The sequence below is a fragment of the Nyctibius grandis genome, chromosome 8 (genome assembly GCF_013368605.1).
Source record: "Nyctibius grandis isolate bNycGra1 chromosome 8, bNycGra1.pri, whole genome shotgun sequence".
Classification (NCBI taxonomy): Eukaryota; Metazoa; Chordata; class Aves; order Nyctibiiformes; family Nyctibiidae; genus Nyctibius; species Nyctibius grandis.
The window spans coordinates 33,533,830-33,556,953 of record NC_090665.1 but is presented as its reverse complement, the minus strand read 5'-3'; the positions used below and the strand labels follow the sequence as shown (position 1 = coordinate 33,556,953).

At 38.2% G+C, this 23,124-nt stretch overlaps 1 protein-coding gene across 4 annotated transcripts in view; it reads right to left on the bottom strand.

Annotated features, from left to right (window-relative positions):
• COL24A1 (collagen type XXIV alpha 1 chain) overlaps positions 1-23,124 on the bottom strand; it is a 147,790-nt gene that overhangs the window by 68,660 nt on the left and 56,006 nt on the right. For all 4 annotated transcript variants that reach the window (XM_068406150.1, XM_068406152.1, XM_068406151.1 and 1 more), the window contains 8 exons: positions 22,351-22,404; positions 22,215-22,259; positions 21,766-21,819; positions 21,082-21,135; positions 19,417-19,470; positions 9,455-9,508; positions 5,061-5,114; positions 3,614-3,658 (listed from right to left, as the gene is read on the bottom strand). In XM_068406150.1, the coding sequence (XP_068262251.1) occupies positions 3,614-3,658; positions 5,061-5,114; positions 9,455-9,508; positions 19,417-19,470; positions 21,082-21,135; positions 21,766-21,819; positions 22,215-22,259; positions 22,351-22,404 (414 nt within the window). The remainder of the gene's footprint in view (positions 1-3,613; positions 3,659-5,060; positions 5,115-9,454; positions 9,509-19,416; positions 19,471-21,081; positions 21,136-21,765; positions 21,820-22,214; positions 22,260-22,350; positions 22,405-23,124) is intronic.

The window sequence follows — 23,124 nt, the reverse complement described above, 5'->3', positions numbered from 1 at the left end:
ACACACAACGGATGCAAGCTGATCAGAAAATGGGACAAGTGGATTTAACTGGTAAAGCAATTTGAAACACAGAGATTTGGCTTTAAACAGAAATGCAATACAACTGTAAATTACACGTGGAGGAAAAGCCACTGACAGAAGTTTAAACTAGGGATTGCTGTTTTTCTGCTTGCAATCCCCTGAGAAAATTACTCTTCCAGGGCAGGGTAATCCCAAAGGAAATGTCTGTTTCCTAAAATATGAGCTGAAAGATCTGCCCTTCCCTTTCAGGGAGCAGCAACCACCTGTGCTTCCTTTCATCTCAAAATGGGTTGATATAGGCATGTATATTTTAATATAAATATCTCTCACTATCACTCTATTCCCATCCCTCCACAAGCTCTACACATGCCTTCAGCCCACAGAAAGCTATATGCCATCTTCAGAAAATACTGCACTGGGGGAGTGGGGCAGTTTTGAATGCACTTTCCTCCGTCTTCAGGAAGAACTGCTCACCTTATAACTATATAAATACCAGCTTTTGTTTTACACACTTATCTCAGAAAGGAATCAGCTCCAAACAATTCCTTTTTACATTCTGGTTTAAAACAATCTCCCTCCCCTCCTTTAAAGGCATTTTCTGCTCCAGCAATGAAGATACAAAAAAAAAAAATAAAATGCAGCAATGCTTGCAGTGACTGAGCTGAGCTACACTGACAGTTACAGTGTTAATATTTGGATAGCCTTTGAGAAAGAGTTAATTGGGAGGAAACTGAATAAACACAGTCACTTCTTTAATGTGGCATCTACTGTATTTTCACAGGACAAATAAAAAGAATCACCATTTTTTGATTTAGAAGGATTAATTTATGAGATTGTAAGTATTTGGCTTTGGAATAGAATGGGTGGGAACGTTTGGAAAGGAATGAATGAAAAAATCAAGTCGTGTGATCAGATTCAGCTCAAAAACCTCTTCCTAAACTGAAACAGGCTGAGCTCTGTGGAACCTGAGATACAGCCTGAGTAAGCAGGGAAGCATCCTCAGTTTTGGCTCCAGTTGTTTTAGATATATGGGAATTCTTTTCCAAGTTGGGACCTGAGAACCAGAGCGCAGGTTCATATTCACCTTCTGTAGAGGATGACCTATTTTGCTGGCAGCACTGGTCAGGTGGGTCCCAGGGGTTCTTGGTCTCCTGCACTTTTTTTAAAGCAAATGTCAAACAAGGGCAGGGGAGGGAGAAAAATGAGGTGAAAATTTATGGCTGCTTGCTTGGCACATGCATAAACCTGAAGTGGGGGCTGAACACTTTGACCTGAAAACCACACAATAGAAGAGATGAGGAATTCCAGAAGCACTAGAAACCTGCTCCGTTACTGTCCAAGAGAAAACTAGAACAGTTTCATAAGAATAATCAAAGGTTTACAATTCATCACCTACAAGGATACTTTATCTAGTTTAGACAAACCCTAAGAAAGTCAGGATAACAGTGGCTAGACATTAGGAAAGAAAGTCTGTAAAACATGGAAAGGACTGAAGCAGATTGCCAAGGAGAATGAAAAATCCCCACCCCTTGAGGCTGCAAAAAACAAGTTGGAGACATACCTGTCAGCTAAAGGCATTAGCTGACAGCTGATGGTGCCTCAGGGCCATGCATGGTCAGACCACTTCTTTGCGTCCCTCTCAGAAATCTCCCTTGCCCCCATGGCTAATTAGTACAGTGACAACACAGTTCTGATAGCATTTACTTTCAGATGTAGATGTTTCAAATGGAAACAAAGCCTATGTAAATCAAATGATTGTGAAATTGCAATCAAGCAAGCATAATTTAAAAAGACAGATGTGTTCAGCAGCTTACTGACTCAGTCCTGCTAAACTATATCAGATTTAACAACTTCATGATTGGGACTCTCTCTCCCCAGTGCAATCACACAGTCTACATTACAAGTGGGAGTGAAGAAACAAGGACAAGCAGAGATGGGAGCAGACTTCAGAGCAGCAGTGTGAACAAGTTGGCCTGGAGCTGTGAAACAGCTGGAGCCAACAGAAGCAGTAGAATCCAGGAGAGATAAGAGGGAAAGAACAGGCAGGGCTCCCTCTCATCAAGCAAAATTCCCATTTCCACTACCTCTCATTTCAGGAGGGGATGTTAGCCAGCAAGCTACTAAAAAACGTCTAGAGACAGCAGCCCTGTGGCCCACACAATTTTCTCTCAACAGCTTGTTGTGAGAGAGAGAAACCAGGGAGCCATAAGACATGCCAATGGTGTGCACATTCCCCATTGAGAGAAATCAAAACCAAAATAATTTAGGTCAAGCTGACCCAACATAGATTAAAAATATTTCAGTTTGCTAGGTTACACAGAAACTTTTCCTCTTGGGTCACTCTGACACCAGCTGATGGTGGCCTGTGAAAGCCCGATGACGCAGAGAATGTGAAGATAGGTGTCTCACTGCCCGTGAGTCACCTGCTGCAGCTTCTTCTTTTCTGATTGCCACAGCACAACATGGGAGATGCTGTCCAGCCATGAAGCCCTGCCCAAGAAGGAGACCCAAAGTATGATGCAGCCAAAATAAAAATTTCCATGAGGCTCTTGGCAGAAGCTCAGGCAGATTAAACTGAATATTGAACTGAGTCACAAAGTGTTTTGAAATTCTGTTCAATTTTTTGCACGTTTTCCTCAGCCAAAAAAAAAAGTTTTCTGGGCTTGTTGGGGTTGTTTTTTGTTTGGGGTTTGTTTCATTTTGTTTTAAACACCTAATCCATGTGCCAAATAAGCATTTTAATATTATTTCTAACAGAAAGTAAATTCCAAGCTTTGACTAGCTAATGAACAGGAAAAAATGACATAGGAATAGATCCACTCTAGAACTGGGAAACAATGGGAAAGACCTTCCAAGTTCATGCAAGAAATAGGAAGTCCTCCAAAATGAAGACCAAGCCAAGGATTACCACACATAAGCAAATAAAGTAAAGGCAGAAGATCATATTGCTTTCAATAAACTTAGCGACACTCCCATAGTCCCTTGTGCAGGCTAGTATTCATTTTTAGCTTAGAATTCTTCTAAAAATAAGCTTCAAGTCTACTAAAATACTCTTAGACATTAGTACATTTTTATAACTAACAAAATTGGTTGTTAGTTTTAAAATTTTATCTTTTAAAACATGTCAGCACAAGCAGCATTGTGACATTCCAGCTTTACTATTTTCAGCAACTGTCTACCAGATCAGTTTGAAAATGATTTCTTAAAGCATCAGTCCTTTATATTTCTCCCTGTGAGCCAAGTCTCATGGTGGGTTCTTCCTCAATTTAAGTATTTTGATATATCCGCTGGTTCAGTCCCTAGGAAGTGCATGGTGGTTTCATCTGTCTCCGAGGAGTACCATAAGTAATTTGTTATTGACTCTTTCCTTTTCAAAAATTTTAGTTTGTGTACCATGGCTGTGATTTCCTTTCAAATCTTTTGTATGGAAATCCATTTCTCCTCCCAGCTCTGCTTTGAGCATGTGCTGAGGAAAGAGACATTTATTCAGGAGATGTCATTTTAACACCGTCACTTCTCTCAGTAAATTTACCTTTTAAAGCTGTACTTCTGCGGAAGAATAGTCTGCCCTAATAAAATTACTTATACTTACTCTTGGGCCAACTCCTCCAACAGGTCCAGCTGGTCCTACTTCTCCCTAAAAGAAATTAGGACTTCAATAATCTTGATGCCAACTCTAGCTTTAAAAAAGAAAATCTCCAGATAACTTTTAATGTTTATTATATCATCTTAAATTTGCTTCATATGTATTTGTATGAGTCCAAGTCTGATAGAAACACTATAAGAGAGACAAATCTGATTTCACACAAATTAATTAGCCGGAAAGCCATGCCCTATATAGCCACTAGATGCAGCCAGAAAGACTGTGAAACTGTTCGTATACCTATCATTATAGCAATATATTCACAATTTTGCACAAGGAGAGACAAAGCAATGACGGGTCAACCTCTCTGCCCTGCAGTTGCTCTCTTCTAGCAGCATTTGACACTTCATGATTACAAAAGCAGCACGAACATTCCTGCTTTTCTCTTCCATGCTGCTATGGCACAGCCACTAAGTTAGCCAAGCCATTTTGCCGTGGTTTATCCTTGTCTTTTCTCAGGGATGGAGGGAGGCTGGGGGTCAGGCTTGGCAGGTGCATAACAGAAGACATTAGACACTGTGCCTGTGCTGCACAGTGCACTGATATAATTATGCATGATGGGGAACTGCAGTATTAACTCTTCAGGGTTCACTCATTACACAGTTATATTAAAGTATGGATTTATATCAATGCCATGCCAGGATGTCATGCTGTGATCGTTTTATGGTTCACTGATTCTCCTCCATATGGAAGATCTTCTCCAGGTTCTGGAGGAAGTGGTACACAGCCTTTTCAATTACAAGCAACAGGAAACAGAGGAATTGAGAAATCCTCTCTGCAGCTTCCTGGCTTCTAACTAAACAGTTCATTTTGCCGCTATTAGCTTTTACTCGCTCAACATCTGTCACAGAAGCCCATAATTAAGATACTTGGAAGTCTAGAGGTCTATCCCCAGAATCACGGATTAAATTATTTCTAATGTTAATTACTTCTAGCCTGAGACATGAGTTTTTATTTTTATGATGATGAATTAAAAATACTCAATAAATTTATAAGATGAAGAGCTGCCTTCCGCCCCGTCCTCCCCCTTCAGTTAATAGGGGTCTAACTGTTTACTGAAGTGTATTAGGCTACTGTAATTAAATTGATGTATGGTTTCTGTCCCCATACCACCCCCCACCTCCCATCTCCCCAGTTTATCTAAAAAAAACATATCCAACTCTGGACACATACTATCTGAGATTCCACTGAAATAACTAAAATAAACCACATAATGGATGCACAGCCCCATAAGGCTGCTAAAACCTCTTTGCAACACCTGACAAAATGCAAAAGAAACTTGAAATTTTGCATGACACCACCATAAACAGCTAACCATTGTTGTCTAACCCCCCTTATCCCTCACGACTTTTTCTTTTAAACATAATGTCTTGATTGGATAATTTTTCAATCTTACCTCAACTCCTTTGGGGCCTTGTGGCCCTGGAGGCCCTCGGTCACCCAGAAGTCCCTAAAGACCCAAATAAACACAGTGAGGACTTATATCAACTAACAGTCAGGTTGGTCTAGTTTCTCTCCTCTTACAAACCTTGACAGAGATACAGAACTGAGGAAGTAGACCTCATTTCTTACCATTGCTTTTAGGATTTCCCTTAAGAAGCCAGGAGAAGATGCAGCAGAATTTTAACATCTGCTGTAAAACTGAGTATCTTACCAACTTTACTGCATAGATTTTTCTGAAGCTTTTTTCTTTTGTCTTTTTGAAAAGGAAATAAGAAAATATTGGAGCTCATAAAAGAACAATTCCTCTTTTTTGAAGACATAAAGACATGGTGTCATCATATTAAGATTAAAGCAGAACCAATATAACTCTTGTAGGTCTTTGATTTAGGTAGTCTTTAGCATAACATGTGACGACAACATTGCAATGGAAATTAACTACAAAGTGAATTTAAACTACTAGCTTGTCCAAAACTACTTTTGATTTTCAGCCCTTATTTTTCTGTCAGGGTTACAATCAGCTTCCTAGAGATAAAGCACCTTATCCTCTGCCAACTCTGAGTTTTCAGGACTGCTCACACCAACATTTTCATAACTTTGTTTAAATGACTTCACAGCTAGCAGTGTGTCAAAAATCTCGGTTATCCCAATTAGAATGGTAGTAATTGGGAAAAGCACTTGACCTGGCGTAGGACAAAAAAAATATCTGTGTAAACATATTAATGTTCTGGGAAAGCTAATCTTAACAATATCAGATAAAGCAACAAGAACAAAGAAACTGCCCTTTAGGAGAGATATGATTAGCCTCTGAAGAAAGCAATGGTGAGAAAGTTCCAAGTGTAAGCCTTATTAATTTCTTACTAACGAAGCTGAAGTCTAGACAGAAGGTGCAGGCATTGGTCCAGTAACAGTTTACTTAGCACGCAAAGTAAAATGGAACAGAAAACTGAACAAGTCACCTCAAGGTACTGAGTTTCATCAAAGAGCCCATCAGTCTTGGGAAAGACTGGGGTGGACTGCTGCTTGACATACCACCATAGCAGTGACAGGAGGGCTTTTTTTTTTTCCTGTGTAGTTAGTCATGAAAATTTTTCATTGACAGAACTGTTGTTTTATTCTAACAGCAAAGCACATTAGGAGATACGGCTTTGAGGACAACGTAATTGCACAGTGGAAATGTTAGCAACACTGCTACTGTACACACCCTTCCACTGCATTTAACTGGATCTGGAAAAAAGTCCCAGACTGTAAAATGAATATTAAGACTAAATGAAATTTCCACCTGCCCTTTCAGGTTTTAGGCAACAAACAGAAAATGAAGGTAGTCATCAGAGATGTGCCAAAGTGTCTGGAAAAAACTGTGGGAGTCAGCAAATGGGGGTATCCTGTATTTCACATATATAACTTCCCAGCTGACCATCCTTTCCAGAAGTGGTGTAACTCCTAATAGCCACTTCTATTAAATGTGTTATCCAAACAAACATAAATGAGCAGAGGAAGTTCTCAACTACTTCCATGGTACAACACACACTCCTGGAAAACCTACAGTTGTAGTCAGCATATTCTGACCACCTTTTCCTCTCACTTTTCTCTGTTACAGAGCATAAATACTTGCCAGAATAACACAGGAAACAAACTAAATTATTTCTGAGCTTCTTAAAACCATTTTTATTCCCTTCTCTTAAATGTAAGTATGCTTTTTTTTCAAAAAAAAGTGGTGGATCAAGATCAAACATCTTCTAAAATATTGTTTCCAAGCTGAGTAATGTGCTGTAGACCAAATTACGTAATGAATCCTTTCAACATTATTTTAGAGAGGTCAGATTTGCTGATTGCTGCAGTAATTTAGTGAAAATTGACAATCCAGAACTTCTGCTAGTATTTAGAGATGGCTGATCACACTCACAGAGCTTAAAACTTTCCACCAAGAGGCTGAATTTCTCCTGTGCCAACTGCTAAAAAATAAAGCTTACCCTGCTTTCTTGGCTTATAAAATGGGTATTGCTTCTGAGGAAGCATAAACAAAAACATGAGGAAAAAGGCAGCACAGTAAGAACAGTTTTCTAAAAATAAAAGCTGAAGGAAAATTTTTAAAACTGCAGTCAACACAAGACAGCTGGGAATCCCAAAAGCCAAACATTTCCAGTGTTATGCAGCCCTTCTCCTTTGTACTAGGAGCAGTGTAAGAATTTTTCCAGTTTGGTAATCTTCGTTCTCAAATGTAAGCCATCAATTCTCCCTGATTAGAGCAGGCTGTCTAAGCTTTTTGTCTCTAAGACCAAATGTGCCAGAGACCACTGAACCTTGTTCAGCTATGCAATTTCTGTATCAAAGGAATACAGAATCTTTAACTTTGTAGGCTACCTTTTAGTACTTTTTTGCTGGAATCTGTGAAAAGGCAATAGATCAGTAATGTATGCCTTCAACATCAACCCAATTCTAACAAAAACATCTAATTTAACACTTTGGATATAATGTGGAATAATGTGATCTCTGTGAAGAAACTGGGTAGCAGGGACTAGATCTCAGTTACATCATCCATGTATCAGCTTGGAGGATTAAATCTGATCTGCAGTTCAAGAACTGTTGTATTTCTCTTCTGTTTCCCCTAGACCCTAGACACAGTCTTGCATCAAAAGGTTTTTTTAAGTGCCCTAGTAATTCAGAAACACAGGAGCAACTACCACTGCAATGGTCAGATAACACTTATTCATATAAGGCTGCTAACATTACATACATGCAAACAAGTTAGCAAAGCAATAAATAAGAACTAAACAAAAAGTCCACACCTGTCTGGAAATGTATTTTAACTTCTCCCCAGTTTACTACATCAGATAGTGAGTTCTCAGCCTTCCTAGTAAATTCATGTCTGAGCTATTTTGGGACAAGGCTCTTGATGTTCTCAAGAATGATTAACTTTGGTTATGGAGGGATTTTTACAATCTTCAAAGTACAGATAAAACTATATCTTTAAACTATTTACTGCTCCCTGTCCTATATTTTCTTGAGTAGTCTGCCACAGCATTTCACAACTCTGTTGATGGAAAATCTTATAATTTCCATCTCTGTTTATTCACAGACAACTTGCATGTTTTGTCCTTGGAGCAATGATATTGTTGGTCTTGCACAGTTCTGCCCTCTGGTTTACTTACAAAGCTCAAAAAGGCCCTTCATTTTGGTAGGACAAATAAACTGCCTCTCAGAATACAGTCATTCAAGTATCCTTTTCTGCATCTAGTCCCACTTGATTGAGTCCTTCTGGAACACAAATGCCCAGAACTGTGTGTACTACTTGAATAAAGTCTTCTTGTACTTTGTGCAGTGGCATTAACGAGACACCTTGCCTCACGTGTTCTAGAATTTCACTGAATTTCTAACTGCCTTATTGTGCTTTTATTTCAGAGAGATCTAGCAGTGCTTTTCTTCTTGCCAGGCGTGAAGCTCTAAGTTTACAGTAGGATTTATTGTTTTAGTCCCTGCATGCATCAGTCTGAAGTAACAGAAATGGAAGAATTAGTACAAAGTGCAGTTTTTAAGATTATCTAAAGATGCTCAACTCTGTTTCATATACAAATTTAATTCCAGCATTCTTGTGTCTATTTACCAGTGAAAGTACAATGCAAGAATAGTCTCAAGGCTGGTGAGCGAGGAATTTAATTGGTACTTGCCTTTCAACAACAAGTAATGAATCTCTAGATATTATTCAATCACCTTCCTCTGGGTTAATTTATGGCCCATCTGCACTCTTTGTACTAGTCTCTACCTTTTCCATTTTAAAACAAAAATTTCCCATATGTGCTTTTATCCAAAGCTTCATTGAAAACTCTATACAAGTGAATTATTTCCCAAGCTTGGTCTAAAATATTAGTCTACTAAAGAACAGAGGCTAAATTAACCTGGCACAGTAATTTTTTGGTAGATAAATTTTATCCATTGTTATTATAATATATATTATTTTATCCATTATTTAATCTGGGGTGTGAATTTTATCCATTTTTCCATATCTTTATCTACTATTTCTTTCAAAATTTGTTAAAAAAAATTCTGTATTACTCAGGTGAGACTAATATAGCTGAAATATATGCTACTTCCTAGCTACACAGTGTTTTCTCCAAATTTCCTTGCACTTAACTTGCCATACATGCTTCCATCTAACACAGTAATTACCTTCATAACTGTGTGGACAGCATTAAACAGCAGATTAATTTCCTCATATAAATACCTGAGGCAAAGAACATGTATTTTGTCAGCAAGATTATTTTCTCATAATGCCAGTGTCCATCTCAGAGCTTTTCCTCAGAGATTTATAGTGTTTATTGTTATTATGAATAAGTTTTCATATAGTCTTACCTTAGGTCCTTCAGGGCCATTTAATCCAGGTACACCAATGTCTCCTGGAAAACCCTAAAGAAATCATACAGACAAATGATTTACAGTGTAGGAATGTTTCCAATGTACTTGTTTTGATTCTGTTCATTCATTTAACAAACCTGAATCACTGAGACAAGAAATAGATTTGTTCTACCATCCCCAAAATGTCAAAATCCATTAAGTTTCCTTCAAAAGACTTGGATAAGTGACAGATTTTAGGCAGCTTTCATTAAACTCAATTTAGCAGATGTCAGTATGGATTTCATTTCTCTTAGCATATGATTTTTTTATCCACTAAGCAACGTTTGAAATTAAACCACTGGATTGGTCTTGATGCACAAAAAAACCCACAAAGGAGCCAGCACCAGGTCCTGTACTCATGAGTTCAACTATTTTTTAAAACAGAGAGCAGCTGAAGCCCTTTGATCCTTGGTTGCACTTTAAGGACGAGATCAATGCAAGATTAAGAAAAGAGTAGAAAGCCTTTTGCCTCCAAATCAGCAGGTGCTAATCCAGGTCTGGCTGGCAGTAACTGAAGGTCACCAGCATGTAGTGTTATTCAGAATATGCCTTTGTGAAATAAGTGTGGTACAGGTCCAGCTGTTGGTAAAGAAAAAAATGAATATGCCAAGGAAATTAATCAACTAAAATTATCACCCCAAACCATCTGCCCAGTAGGCACTGAGTGGGACACCATGAGGATATGTCTATGTCAGAGGAATCCAGTGCTACAACTAGATTCTTTATAAGGAATGAGTGTATTTTAAGGAAACAAAAATGATGCTGCTAACCCTTATACAGTTAAATTTCATAAACATTCAGTGAAAAAAATTATAAATATTAACTCTTTGCATGCATACTTTTCCAATAATGGAAATGAAAGCATCATACATGTTCAGAACAATTTAAAGAACATCTCAAAGAACTTCCAGCATGAAATTCTCTCTGGCACCCCTTCCATACTAATGCAGGCTAATACATGTCATCATTAAAGCTTCAAGAGTCACTTTTTAGGCTCTCTATGCAGGAAAGAGGTATTAAAAAAAAAAAAAAAAGCCTCACTAGGTGAAGAGTAGTTAACCATACTCTATTCTTCCAGAACAGCTAAGCTTCAAATACAGGTAATAAACATTTCTCATGATTATTCATAGTTAGCTGATGCTAATCACAAAAAAACTTATAAGAAAGGGAAAGAGAAATCCTACTAAAGCAGGAAGTTTAAAAGAAAAATATTATTTCACCCTCAACTGCCACATTATAATAAAATTTTAAAAGTATTTAGGGAATCACTGCTCTTACTTGTAGGGCTTTGTTTTATTTGCTTTCTATAACCTGTTCTTAACAGGATGCAGAGAGACTTACAAGTAGAGATTCAGATGGAATGCAAATATTTTTAGGTGTGTCTATATATTAAATAAAAAATGTATAAAAACATGAAACAGAATTATGATTTCTTTAAAAAAATGTTTTAGCACTTGAATCCTAATGAGTACTAAAGCAAACCACTAAAGAGTAAAAAAGAACTGATCCGAGTTTTCAGAGTAAGCAGAACAACCCTTACACACAGCATTTCACAAAACATCACAGTGGTAATTTCTTTTTACCATAAAGCAGTAACTACTAGTATAGATGTGCAACAACTCCAGCATGCCTCTAGGTGGCACAGAGCATATTATTTACATGTGACCAAGGCACCCAGACTGACATCTGAAGTACCCCCTTATATCAACGTAGATTTCTATACAGTTCATAAGAGGATTTTTTAAAAAATCCTGACCACGCTTATCTACTGAAACACCCTGAAGAGTTAGGTCAATTCTTTGGAAGTTGCTAACTCATCCTTTTTAATTTAAAATTTGCTTATTTACAGACATTAAATAGTTATTTAGGGGTGGGCAGTTTTGTACATCTGTAAATCTTTAACTTTCTAATGTGTGAACAAGTGCTAAATGCTGACACAAAGACAATTTCCCTCATGGCAATAAACATTCCAGAAAACAATCTGCCAAGTAGAATGCCTATTTAGAAAGATTCTTATACTTTTATAAGGGAATATGTCTACTTTATTTATTTATTTGCATAAATACTTCTAGAAGGAATTCAGTAAGAACTATGAGATATAAGTATTGACAAACACTATCACAGTTAGAACAATTATGACATTTGGAAACCTTTCCATGTCAGGCAAAGTCTTAGGATGAGAGAGAGCTACTGGCCTGAGAGCATCAACACTAGCAATGTATTTAAAAGTTTAAAATCTTCATCATTTTTGTCTTTGCTGTAAAGCTGGATTTTGTCTTTTCTTCTCAAGCACAACCACGGAGAAAATGCAGATGCTATGGCAGCATTAGAACACTATTTCCAAGACATTCTCACGTTAATAACCCACGAGATAACTGTAATAATCCAGAACACAGACACTTAAGACAATTCCAGAAAAAGAATGAACCAGAAAGGAGTTCTTAAAACACCTCAGCAATGGCGTTTGCCATTCAGATTCTGAGTAGGGAAGTGGCATACATTTCTACCTATATCTGAATTTGCCAAGAGTTGTTCAGCAGACAGCTTCCTGTGAAGCTACTCCAGATTAAACATTTATTATTCTTCCATAAGTGAAAGTCCAGGAGATCAATGTACAGTTTCCAGCTGCAACATAATTTTCAGCAGAGATTATCTGGAACAAAATATCACTCAATATTATGACGTCTACTGAGGAAATGCAAAGTGTAGATTCTTATTTCCCATCAGCCAGAAGCCTGGCAGCTGGTAGATTACAAATTATTTTCAAAATCTTGCTGCAAATGTGGCCTTTTGCCAGCAAAGCACTTTAGAGTTCACTCAGTTTAATCAAACTAGAGGTGGTGTCAGAAAAACCTGAAGTACCAACTATCTCAACATAAATGCACTTTAACCTTGCTGTGAAAGTGTTGCTTTTTATACTGAATATATTTAAACACAAAATTAACATATTTATTGCTCTCATTTATCTATATAATCTTTAATTAACAAAAAATGCAGGATGATCAGACTCTTACTATGTCAGGGCATGTCTTTTTGTCCTGAAGTCAGTGCCTCAGAAATGAGGGATCTGCAAAAGCTGTGGCTTTTCTCTTGTTTGTTTTCCTGTGTTGCTGCTAACATGGAAATGTTTGGAAATTACACTCCATTTCCACTAGGGATTCTCTTACATTTACAGAATCCCACTCACTCCAAGCTGTTTCCACACAATACTTGCCAGCATTGCTATTAGTCACTGACCTTCATGCCCTCTAGCTCCCCAGCAGCCCTCAATGGGATCAGCACACAAGCGTTGGTGGAAGGGCACCACAGAGCAAAAACCTCTCCAGGAACTGTGATAGTCCCTTCAGTTGCCAGGTTTCCCTGCTCCGATATTATTTCATGCAATTACATGCTGTGTTTCATTTTAATGAGAATTTAGAACGAATTTTCAGAAGCAATACTGACTGGATACAGCTACTGAAGTTCAACAAGATACCTTATTAGGTATTAGGTATTAATTATTACTAATTACCAAATTACTAAAGGAAGACTTCTGCGTAAAACTACCATCTCTCTAAACTGAGAAAACGAACTGTGATCTTGTACTCTCAAATAAGAAGTGTTTATTATTCTTCTGAAAGGACACACTATGCAGAGATACAATTCAATTAAGAAAAAGATCTATTTTTTTTCTCTACATAATTTTAGAAACGTCAGTATTCACAGTTACAGGACTTTTCTCTTTGCCATTTGTACAACTGTGTGACAGTATCAGTGCAAATGCCAAGTACAAAGAGGAAAACAGTAAGAAAAAAAAAAGATTTGAAATGAGCTTTCTTCTGTGTGTGCCAATCTAGCCAAAGTTTAATGCCAGCATTTTTAAAGGGCAGAGACAAAACCTTAATTTTTTTCCTACAAATCTTCAATTCTGATTTTGGAAAGGGTGGAGGAAGGAATCTAACAGTACAAATTACAACTGTACAATTGCAATTTGTCAGAGAACAGAAAAAAAGGGCAATCATGGATTACAGCATGCAATACAGGAAAGCTTTGCAATTTACTGTTGCTATGATGTCAGTAAAGTGATGCTGATGTTGCTTTGTGCTTTTGTATAATTGCACGTGGCAGATCTGTTCAGCCATGCTCACTGAAACACTAGTAATTGATTTTCTTGTGAGAGACTTAAAGTCATCAGTTCTCCAAATGTGACACATCATTCTTTAAAGCCATCATCTAGTGCATCTACATATTATATGCAACACACATTAGAATCATTGTATTTACAACAAGTAGTATCTATATAGCAAGGCCCTACACCAACCTTTCAAAATGTCCTTCACTGACCTGCTTGGCTGCTTGATAGCCAAGAAGGTGGCTGGTGATTCACGTGATTGACCAGTACTGCAGCACCAGCCACCAATCAACATATTAAGGGCCAAATCTTGAAGCATTCTGTAAATCTACAACGTGAAAAATTAAGAGCTTTGGTAAGAACTTCAGTGCAGACCCGCTCCAAGGATCAGACAAGATTTCTAGAGGGAGCTTGGGCACGGTTTGGCTAGAGCTACGCTTGCTGTTGAACTCTGTTTAACAGTCTCTGAAGACTTCCAGTAGTCAACCCACAAGGTGCACCCCAGAAGAGGTGGTCTGTTGGGTAATCATGACCCAGGTAGACCTCAGCCAACTGATCAGTTACTTTCACAAGACTCAAATCAAGCCAGTCATTCAACATCAATGGATACTTTTGTGGAACTTTCCAATACGTATAAAAATGCTAAGCAGGGAGACATATTTTAAAATTTTGTTCTGACTTATGGTGAAAACAAGCACCAAATTTGGGCATTTCATAATGGACAGAAATACCAATTATGTATTTATTTTAACACAAAACCAAGCCTGAATATTTTATAAGTCCTCCAATAACAGTTAAATGACTAAGGTCTGAGGAACAGGTCTTCTTTCAGGCATGCTTCTAATGATGTAAGTGACAGAAGGGTTCAGCAAAGCCTGAATACAGAGAAAAGTCATGAGGAACAATTCTGTGCATTTTGAAAATCAAGTATTCCTAACTTTAAACCTTAGATAAGAGACTAGTAACCCACAGTCAGTGAAATAATAGCCGTGCAAGAGGAACTCTGTTCTCTTGCACGAGGATTATTTCACTGCGTGTTGCTTCTATGCTAACAACTGCGTGCCCATACAGATCAGACCATGTCTAAACTAAGGCCAGACTGAAATAGTGAGGCAGAAATTTCAAATTTATATGCGAGACTGTATTTCTATATTTCCATCAAGTCATTTGCATGCAAGTTATTTGATGCAGTACTGAAACAGAAGGCTACGTTATCATGGCACTCATCGCATTGTTTACACAACCTCAAAACATCATGTGATAAAATAAAACATGCATTAAAAATAAATTCTTTTTTTTAAATGAACAAGTCAAAGAAGCCAGTGATTCACTTACAAAATACGTGCCTTTTTGACTGTTTGCTATTATTTGAATGTATCCTTTCTTTTGTAATGCTATTGCCTTGAGCATGAAACATACCAGCTGAATCCCATGAGTACCTTCCTGAAAGAATAAGCTAACAACTTCAGATCAAAATGCTGCACAGATGAAAAAAGTTCTATTGAAGATAATGACTAATGCTCCCTCTGCTCCAGATGAAACCTATTTATAATGGTCAGAGCACATCTGAAGGCACATCTGAAGGAAACTATCACCCTCATTCTTGAGGGATAATTAAACGCGATTTGTAGAGCAAAATTTAACTATAAAATATTCTGAAGACACGTGGAAACCTGTTAAAACCTTGTCTAATTTCATTCACATTAACAATAAGCATTACATACTTCATCATGCACAGTAAACACAGGCGTTGTGGGTTAACAGTCAGACCAGCACTTTCCAGTTGTCGTACCAATAAAATAGAGCTCTCTAGAAAGTTGAAAATTTGGCTGTTCATTTTTAGATGCATGACAAAGCAGGAAAATGTGTAAACTGATGAAGAATATTCTCCATAAAGTGCTCACAAAAGATATCCAATGCTTTGTGAGCAGCACACATTCAGGCATGCGACAGACCCTGGCTCTGCAGCAACATACCCAGAAGAGAATTTGGCTTGATTCCGCAGGACTTCTGCACTGAAAAAAATGCACTTGGCAGCCAACCCTCGTATGGCCGCCCAGAGAGCGAGCATGAGACCTCTGTCCCTCCCTCTACTCACTCCTGCCCATCAGCACTGCAGTTCTCAAACAGACCCTGGCTGTGAGTGGGTGGCTTATTTCAACTCTGATCTAGTGTACCCAGGCTGCACAGCTGCAGAGGAAAGATTTAGGGAGCAATTCACTGCTGACCTGCATATAAAAAGCCAAAAACCTGAGAGGATGAATGAAGCCTGCCAGGCCTGCTCCCACTGTTGTGTGCAGAGATAACTATAGACTTCAGCTGCTGTAGTGCCTGATTTACAGCTGTTTACACAGGAGGAAAATTAGGGATATGACTGCTTATTCTTTATACTGGAAATGAAACACATACTCAAATGGGTAATTGGAGAGACCAAAGAATTCCCAGTTTCTTCTTTCACATGTACCCAAAACAAACTTGAACATGGGGACAGGGCACATTTATAAATCCCATTGTCTTAGTCTTGAACAAAGAAGGGAGACACAATTTGAAGTAGGATCTGACAGGTTCTGCCACTGGGCAGACACAGCCTTGTTCCTCCTGCTCACAGCAATGCCCAACAAATCCCAACACAGCCTTTGTTTTGTTTTGGTTTTTTTTTCCTTTTTAATAAAATCTTTCCTAAAAGGCATATGGTATGGGTTGTCAAGTCCATACCAAATTCAAAGTACTCCCCTTGCAAGGGGGAGAAGTGGGCCCATGTGAACCTCATGAGGTTCAACAAGGCCAAGTGCAAGGTCCTGCACGTGGGTCAGGGCAACCCCTGGTATCAATACAGGCTGGGGGATGAAGGCATTGAGAGCAGCCCTGAGAAGGACTTGGGCATACTGGTGGATGAAAAGTTGGACATGAGCCGGCAATGTGTGCTCACAGCGCAGAAGGCCAACCGTATCCTGGGCTGCATGAAAAGCAGCGTGACCAGCAGGTTGAGGGAGGTGATTATCTCCCTCTACTCTGCTCTCATTAGACCCCAACTGGAGTACTGCATCCAGCTCTGGGGCCCCCAACATAAGAAGGACATGGACCTATTGAGCAGGTCCAGAGGAGGGCCACAAAAGCGATCAGAGGGCTGGAGCACCTCTCCTATGAAGAAAGCCTGAGAGAGCTGGGGTTTTTCAGCCTGAAGAAGAGAAAGCTCCGGGGAGACCTTATTGCAGCCTTTCAGTACTTAAAGGGGTCTTGTAAGAAAAATGGGCACAAACTTTTTAGCAGGGCCTGTTATGATAGGACAAGGGGTAATGGTTTTAATCTCAAAGAGAGTAGATTTAGCCTAGGTGTAAGGAAGACATTTTTTACAATGAGGGTGGTGAAACACTGCAACAGGTTGCCCACAGAGGTGGTAGATGCCCCATCCCTGGAAACATTCAAGGTCAGGTTGGACGGGGCTCTGAGCAACCTGATCTGGTTAAAGATGTCCCTGCTCACTGCAGGGGGGTTGGACTAGATGACCTTTAAAGGTTTCTTCCAAGCCAAACTATTCTATGATTCTAAGACACTAATTTGTGACATTCTGTCTTTTCCAGAAACATCAAGAGGAACACATAGTATAGGTTGTAAAGTCTGGTTTCTACATGGGTTCATGGGAAGTCTGATCATTCAGATAATGAAATAGGAACAAGGAAAGAAGCCCTGTCTGACCTACTAGCTGTCTGTTTTTGGAAGAAGAAACATGATTAGATATACGACAGCAGGCTTTTACTTGTAGGAAAATCTGCACTAATTGTTCATACTTCATATATCCAGTTGTGTCTAAATAGCTTCTGGTCACAACAACTAGCTTATTTTTATAAGACAAAGTAACAGGAGAGTAAGATACAATCTTCAGTTTTAAGCTGGTTTTTTTTTTTTTATTCCTTTTGTTATAGAACTTCTAGAAGTTCCAGTTTGTTCAAGATTCTGGTATACTGCTGTCCTACCTCCCTTCTATTTCTGCTATTTTGCCATATGGTGACCATGTTTTTATGAAGTAAAAGAAGGCAAAGCTTCTTTTACCTTATTTGGATCTGTCCCATGTGACTGAAGTTAAGAGAAACATTGCTTTGTAGTTTTAAACCTGACATTTTGCAGACAATTATTCAAAGGAAAATACCTGGACACTCAAGCTTTAATTACCTAACATAAAGCACTTTATTTGCCTTCTAATGGCTGAAGTAATTCTGCGCCCCTGAGCAAAAGGAAATGCTGAGCTTTTCAGACAGCAGGTTTTCCCATCTGTATCTGCTCTGAGGGTACTAGCCCCAAATGATGAATTTTTCCCCAGGCCCAAATGAATAGCATGCCTGGGTTGGAATAAGGAACTATGAAGGACTACCACGATAGGCGTCAGAGTCATCAGGACACAGGCTTCAAGACCAGCAATTTGATATTAAGCTGCCACAGGTCTCCCTTGCTGGAAGCTATACGAAGAGATGATGCAAGGATCTCTTTTGCTAACAGCAAAGAGGCTCACAACATCTAAAATGCTGAGCCACAGATGGAGGCAGCTGTAGGCAGCATGGACAGGCTTTGTGCCTTTTTCATTCTATCTGAAGGGTGTGAAAATACTCTCTTCCCATTGACTAAAACATAATGGGCTGCCCAGGGCGGTGGTGGAGTCATAAGAAAAGACTGGACATGGCACTTAGTGCCATGGTCTAGTTGACAGGGTGGTGTCAGGGCAACGGTTGGACTCGATGATCCCTGAGGTCTCTTCCAACCTGGTTGATTCTGTGATTCTGTGATTCTGAAAAGACCATCTTGTGTTCCTACAACACATTTCCCAGTGAGATTTCTCTCAATGAGGGCTCATGTCCAATAAGAAAGTGTGTTCTTTAGGATTCAGAGGAGCTATAACAACAAAGTAATAAACCCAAATAATTTGTTCTTTGCGGATTAGAGGACTTGGGCTCCCTCTTAAAAAAAAGGTAGGAATATTGAGCCTTGGTTTGAGGAGACACGCTCCCAGAATTGCTGTATCTTGTGCCAGAACAACAATCACTGCTAATATGTACCTTCCAGTACTATTTAAAAAAAAAAACAAACAACAAAAACAAAACCAAAACCAAAGTCCATTGGAGGAGGCTGATTACAAAGAAAAATCTGCATTTTTTGCTTTCATCTTTCCAACAAATATACATGTGTCTGTGTATGCATATGTCTTTCCTGTACAGTCCACAGCATTTTTTCCTACAGCCCATGGTATAAATGCCAAAAAGCACCGAAATGGAACAAACCAGAGACTGACTTAGTTTCTGTGTACACTTCCACAGTACTTTACAGTGCTTAGGCAACTGCACTGCTAGATTCAACTGCTTGGCAATGTTTCCTATGCAATTGGTGTTCATTCTTTGCATTCCTCGAAAATAAAGTTATTTTGTAAGAGATAAATATGCAACCAGGCTTAGAAAATCTCATTTGTAAACATGCTGTAGAATTCATGAATGGAAGTGTGCCTGAGAAATCACATGAGCCTCATTCAAGGTGTTCTCAATAACACTTGGATTCAAAAGAGGGTAAATCCTAACTACACAGGCAAATGAGGAACTACTTTATATTCAAAGATCCTGTGTATTAATATTTTGCATTAAAAATTATAAACTAGAATCTTTTGTACTTTATGTAGGAGAATGAATTAATTGGATATGATGAAATAAAAAGTACATTCTAATTCAACTAAGACAACAATCTGTTGTGAAGCAAACCCATTTGCCTCTGATTTTTGCAATTTAGAACTAAATGGTGTTCAATTTACCTCTATCAAGCAATTTCTTACCTCAGGTCCTGGAGGACCCAATGGTCCACTGGATCCAGGATCTCCAATTTTCCCCTTAAAAAAATCCAAAGTTAGATTTTTGATGATAATTTTTTTTTAACAACAGATTTTTATGGAGATTTAAAAAACATTTATCAATAAGAAATCAACAAAAGTGTCAAGCTGACTTTTTCACTAAATAGGAAATTTTATAACTGCCTCTTTTTGGATTCAATTAAGACTAGTTCTTCATAACTCTGAAATCACAACAAAAAATGCAAATTAGCTTTAGACAAATAAAATTAGGAGTTTCGAGATGGTCCAAATAGTCATATAAAAAACCTTGAAATACATCGCTGTTTTCACAATAAAAACTATGTATTATTTAAAAGTCCAGGAAGTAACTATTACAGATATTGGTTTACTTACTTACCTATATAGTTTAAGTATGCAATCATGGCCAAAGAAATGTCGGGTTTGTGATTAATAATAATAAAATTAGGTTCTATCCACATGTTATAGTGACTTCATTATATACAAACACTGACACATCTAAAAACTGACCAAAATATTTCTCTAAATTATATCTGTTCTTCCACATTTTTAAAAGTTTTCTGCTCCTGCTGCCATAACCAGGAGTTCCTTGAGCAAAACTAAAGCCTGACCTGGAAAATCTTTTTTTAATTTTTAACATAAATGATTTTACCGTAAACGTATTTACAAAGCTAAATATTATACTACTTGCAGGACTAAGGTCTCATATCTTAATTTAACATAAGTCAAGAAGTTGGTCACATTCAGTTTGTGCTTAAAATCCACAACTGTTCAGGAATGAGTTAATTCACATGAATGAAAATGTTTATATCTTTGAAGGCAAAAAGGCAGAGTTTTCCCATCTAAGCTTAAGCAAATTTGTTTAAGTTTTTTGCAGGATTAGTGTTTATATCATAAATTATCTGAGTATTTTTTGTTGAGTTTAAGGGCCTATAACATTCACAAGGTCTAAGCAGGTTTATCAGATAGTGGCTTGATTGCATATAAGAAAGCTGACACTGGAGTGATTAATTCTTTGACAGTGTTAAGTATTGGCAGCTTTTAATTATACACCGAAGAGGCAGATAGTGCTAAAAACAGGTGAGGAAAAAGCCAGGTAACCCTGGGCAATGCCTTTTCTGCCTCAACATTTACAAACCACCCAGCAGAAGTGGCAGCACTGCACATATGCCTTTAAAGTTGCTAAAAATCAGTAAGTACTGGAATTCATGACTACACCCATCCCTGTGAGAAATGACTGGCCATTATTAATGAGATTTCCCACACTCTCTCCAAATCCAGCTAGCCCAAATGGTCATCTTGGCAGCTCCCAAAGCTCTCAGTGTATTTGTTTCAAACATTACCGACATGTCTATTCCCCTACAAAGCGACTGTCACAGAATATCTAATATCCTTAGCACTCCCGTATTAAAATTTGACACGTATATTGTTCTCTGTAATAAAATCTCATATGTTACGATCTGACTCACTCACTAACCAGTCACTAGAAATAAAAGCAGCTTAGACCTTATTCTTTGTGCATTTTGAATTAGGCAGCTTCTAGAGGATTACATGCAGTGTGAACATAAGATACAAAGAAATATAACAACATATAGTGATATATTGAGAGCAAAAATCAATGTGTATACTCACTGGGGGTCCTGGCTTTCCTCTGATCCCTGGGGGTCCTGGTAAACCAAGAGCACCCTGAAAAAAGCAAGCTATTAAATACACATGAAAACGTATTGTTGTGTTATGTTGGATGCAACAGATTGCTACACTTTGCCACCTGAAACAGGCTTCAAGACAATTCTGCGGGATGAGAAATGTCTCGAGCATTTAACGTTCATCAAGAGTTCTCACAGGATGTGCTATTTCAGTGACTTCTGATGTACTAGCCAAACGGGAAAGCAGATACTTATTTATCTCAGTTTCATGATATGAAGGAGCATGCCAGACCATGTGCTGTTGCTAACACAGTTGGTCCAGGTGAGCTGCAGATGAACCTCAAAGTTCAAGGGAAAAATATCTTTTACAACAGTTTCTTCGCAGGTTTCAGATCATACCATAATTCTCTTCTTTTTTGATGCATCTCTGAACATACAGCAGCCAGAATTCTGCCCATGTCCTTTACTCGTCCTTGTTCACTACTTTCCATAAGGAAGCTTTAATTAGCACAGCATTTCTTAAAAAATATGTTAATTCAGTGGTATCCGGTAACTTTTACTACTGCATTCTACTCTTATGTAACTGACTTGTTGCATTTTAAGAGACTCAGAATCCTGATAAAGTTGCTGAAATTGGACAATTTTGTAAAACAATGCAATTATAAATTACCTTGTCTCCTGGGTACCCCTGGTCTCCTGGCTCTCCTGGAAGGCCGTGTTCACCCTAAACAACATATTATTTTATGTATGCGGCTTAAAATGGGGTAGTTATCAGAATTAAAGAATGAGAAAGATGAATTCAATATTTAGTATTTAAAATTAATACAGATCTTTGAATGACAATGTAAGATGTTGCACAGAAGCACCCCCTCCAGGAAACCCTATAGACACAGCACTGGATATTGTTATGCCCAGTAGCAAGTGCTCTGTCCAGAAGTAAGTTTGTCTAAAGTACCGGATTGTGAGACTGAAGTAATTTTAAAAAATAAAAGTCAGAAGAGAAAAGAAATCAAAAGGAAAAAGGAATGGTTTTGTTAAGTACATTATTTTGCTCAAAATTTAATGAAAGGAGTCTGAAAGAACTACATATCTCTAACATAATGAAAATATTTAAATCACCTGATCACCTTTCATTCCAGGCTGTCCCACACTCCCTGGGAGACCCTATTAAAATGAAGAAAACAAAAATCCAATGTTTGTCTATAATTTGGAAAGCGGCATATGCACCGGGCTGCGGGATCATTTAGCACCATACCGTGGGCCCTGGAATTCCTGATGGTCCATTCAGTCCTGCTGGCCCAATGCCTCCCTACAAGACAGCAAGAAAGGTGACTGCATTAAACATTTGATGAAATGGAGTAATTTAAAGACTGGTAACAGAAAGTAGCATTTTCTGCACCACAGAGAAACCAGAATCTTTTTCAGGCTAATTTCTTGGGAAAAAAAGTATCCATATTATAAGCCTTCCACCTTTACAGTTCCCAACCACATCAGCAGAAACACAAGAAACCAAACTTCCCTCTTTTACTGCAGATAATGTACTCAAGAGAGGATAGCAGTGCATTAGGTAATGCAGAATACGGAAGCCTTCTTTTGTACTGCAGCTGCACATTCGGTGGCTACTCCCTCTGTCCTTAGGGTTACATGACATCACTACTCTGTAAGAATCGAATTTGGCTTAAAGGAATTATTCTACCATGAGTAGTGCCATAAAAAGTGACTTCTACTAGGATTTCTCATCTCTCAGTGACTTCTACAAGTTAAAAAAAAAAAAAGAGATGGGATTCTTCCAAAATATCAAGTGTGCAAACTTAACCTAAGTTCTGACAGGCAGGCTAACTTTTTCTGCTCTCATGTACCTTCAAAGCCCTTACTACATCTCTGCTTTCTGGGATTTACATGGACAGTTTTATGACTCGAAAAAGAAAAGTGAACCAGAAATGAAAAAATTTAAGACTCTTAAAAGATCAACACCACAACAGCAATAATATTAATGAAAGATGGTGAGCTAAACATAAGAAATGATTTA